Here is a 1,581-nt window from a genome sequence, read left to right on the forward strand (position 1 = left end):
ACCTTGTCAGGCACCTAGCTACTCTCGAGACATGCTCTCATTGAATTTTCACAAGTAAACCAAGAGCTCTGAGTATTCTGTTTTGCGGAGAGAAAACTGAGCTCCTCGCCCTTCTGCCTCACTCCGTGTACCCGATTCTAACAGTGGCAGGGTGGAGAGCCTGCTAACATTCAGGAAAATCAAGATCAGGATCCCTTCTGCGCAAAGCCAGCCAGCTCACACAAAGTACAAGGAAGGCCAGGCCACAGACACGAGCACACTTACTGATGTTCACAGCGATGCCATTTAAAACCACGTACTGTTTCCCCATGTGCGCCAGTCCGGCTCGACATGCATAGTTCCCTCTGTCCTCAGCTGACACACTGCGCACCGAAAGCTTTTGTCCCAAGAAGTAAACCGCTCCCCTTCAATCTCTTTACACTCCTAAAGAGAAAAAAAAATTTAAAAACACCAAAATTCAATCCAATGGATATTTGGGGGTACTAGTTACACCCCTAGTTAGCACCTTCCCATGAATTGTGGGAGATATAATAGGCCTGTGTGGTCCCTAGACCTTAGGTAATTTACAATCTAACTGTAAGATAATAGGGAGGGAGGTAGGTAGAGCTGTGGATTGTCCCCCCAAACTCACTGAAGCTTAACTCCCACTGCAACTGTTGAGGGTGGAAAATCGTATTATGATACCTGAAAGGTGTGGCCTTGAATTGGTGATTAGATTGTGAAGCCCATGCCATAGTGAGTGGATTAATCCATTTGATGGTTTAATGGTGGTCATGGGCATGGTTCTGATGGCTTTAAAAGGTGAGCACATGAGAAGTTCTATCTCTTGCTTCTGCCTTTCTCACAATGTGACACCCTATGTCATTGAAGTCACCACCAAAGAAGGCCCTCATCAGATGTGTTCCCTGGACTTGTCTTTACAAATTACCCAGTTTCAGGAATTTATGTTATAAGCAACAGAAATGGACTATTAGATAGACAGACAGACAGATATATAGATAGATAGATATACATAGCAGGAATTGCTTGCCCAGTCTCTCTGTGTGTATCCACATGATTTGACAAAGAATGTTTTACAGGCTTAAGTGAGTGACACAAACATTAAGTCTAATAGGAACTGAGAGGACAGAGGCCTATGTAGGCTGGAAGTAAGACTTCCTGGAGGAATATTGTGCCTGGTCATGAAGGATTTTGGCAAGAGGCCACGAACAGTCAGGAATGTCCTTCACCTACAGGTGTCTGTCTCTCCCACTGGACCCCCATCTAATGGCACCAAGCCCCTTTGCCAAGGCTGCAAGTCCAGGTGAATAGTGACTGCTCCACTGTGTTACAGGCTGTTACATCTTCTCCACTGATCAGGGATTGGACTTTACCAAAATCCAAAGTAACTCTTCACCAACATCCTATTTGGAGGCCTGAACAATAGTCAAAGAATGCCAGCCAGGCTTAGGGAGAGCAGATGTCACATAAGTTCTCACGCCTCCCATGCCTCCATTGCGACAGGGAACAACCTCACACCCAGCCAGCTGAAGAGCAGCTAGTCTCAGGAAGGCCTTTCTCTCTTGTCATCCTCAGCAGCCA

At 46.0% G+C, this 1,581-nt stretch overlaps 1 protein-coding gene across 1 annotated transcript in view; it reads right to left on the bottom strand.

Moving 5' to 3' along the window:
- The window catches only part of LOC103607880 (interleukin-1 receptor-like 2), a 73,839-nt gene that overhangs the window by 40,302 nt on the left and 31,956 nt on the right, over positions 1-1,581 (bottom strand). Inside the window, 2 exon segments of the mRNA XM_008592342.1 lie at positions 265-390; positions 393-423. Of these exon segments, the coding sequence (XP_008590564.1) occupies positions 265-390; positions 393-423 (157 nt within the window).

Source organism: Galeopterus variegatus, unplaced genomic scaffold, assembly GCF_000696425.1.
Source record: "Galeopterus variegatus unplaced genomic scaffold, G_variegatus-3.0.2 Scaffold7801, whole genome shotgun sequence".
Classification (NCBI taxonomy): domain Eukaryota; kingdom Metazoa; phylum Chordata; class Mammalia; order Dermoptera; family Cynocephalidae; genus Galeopterus; species Galeopterus variegatus.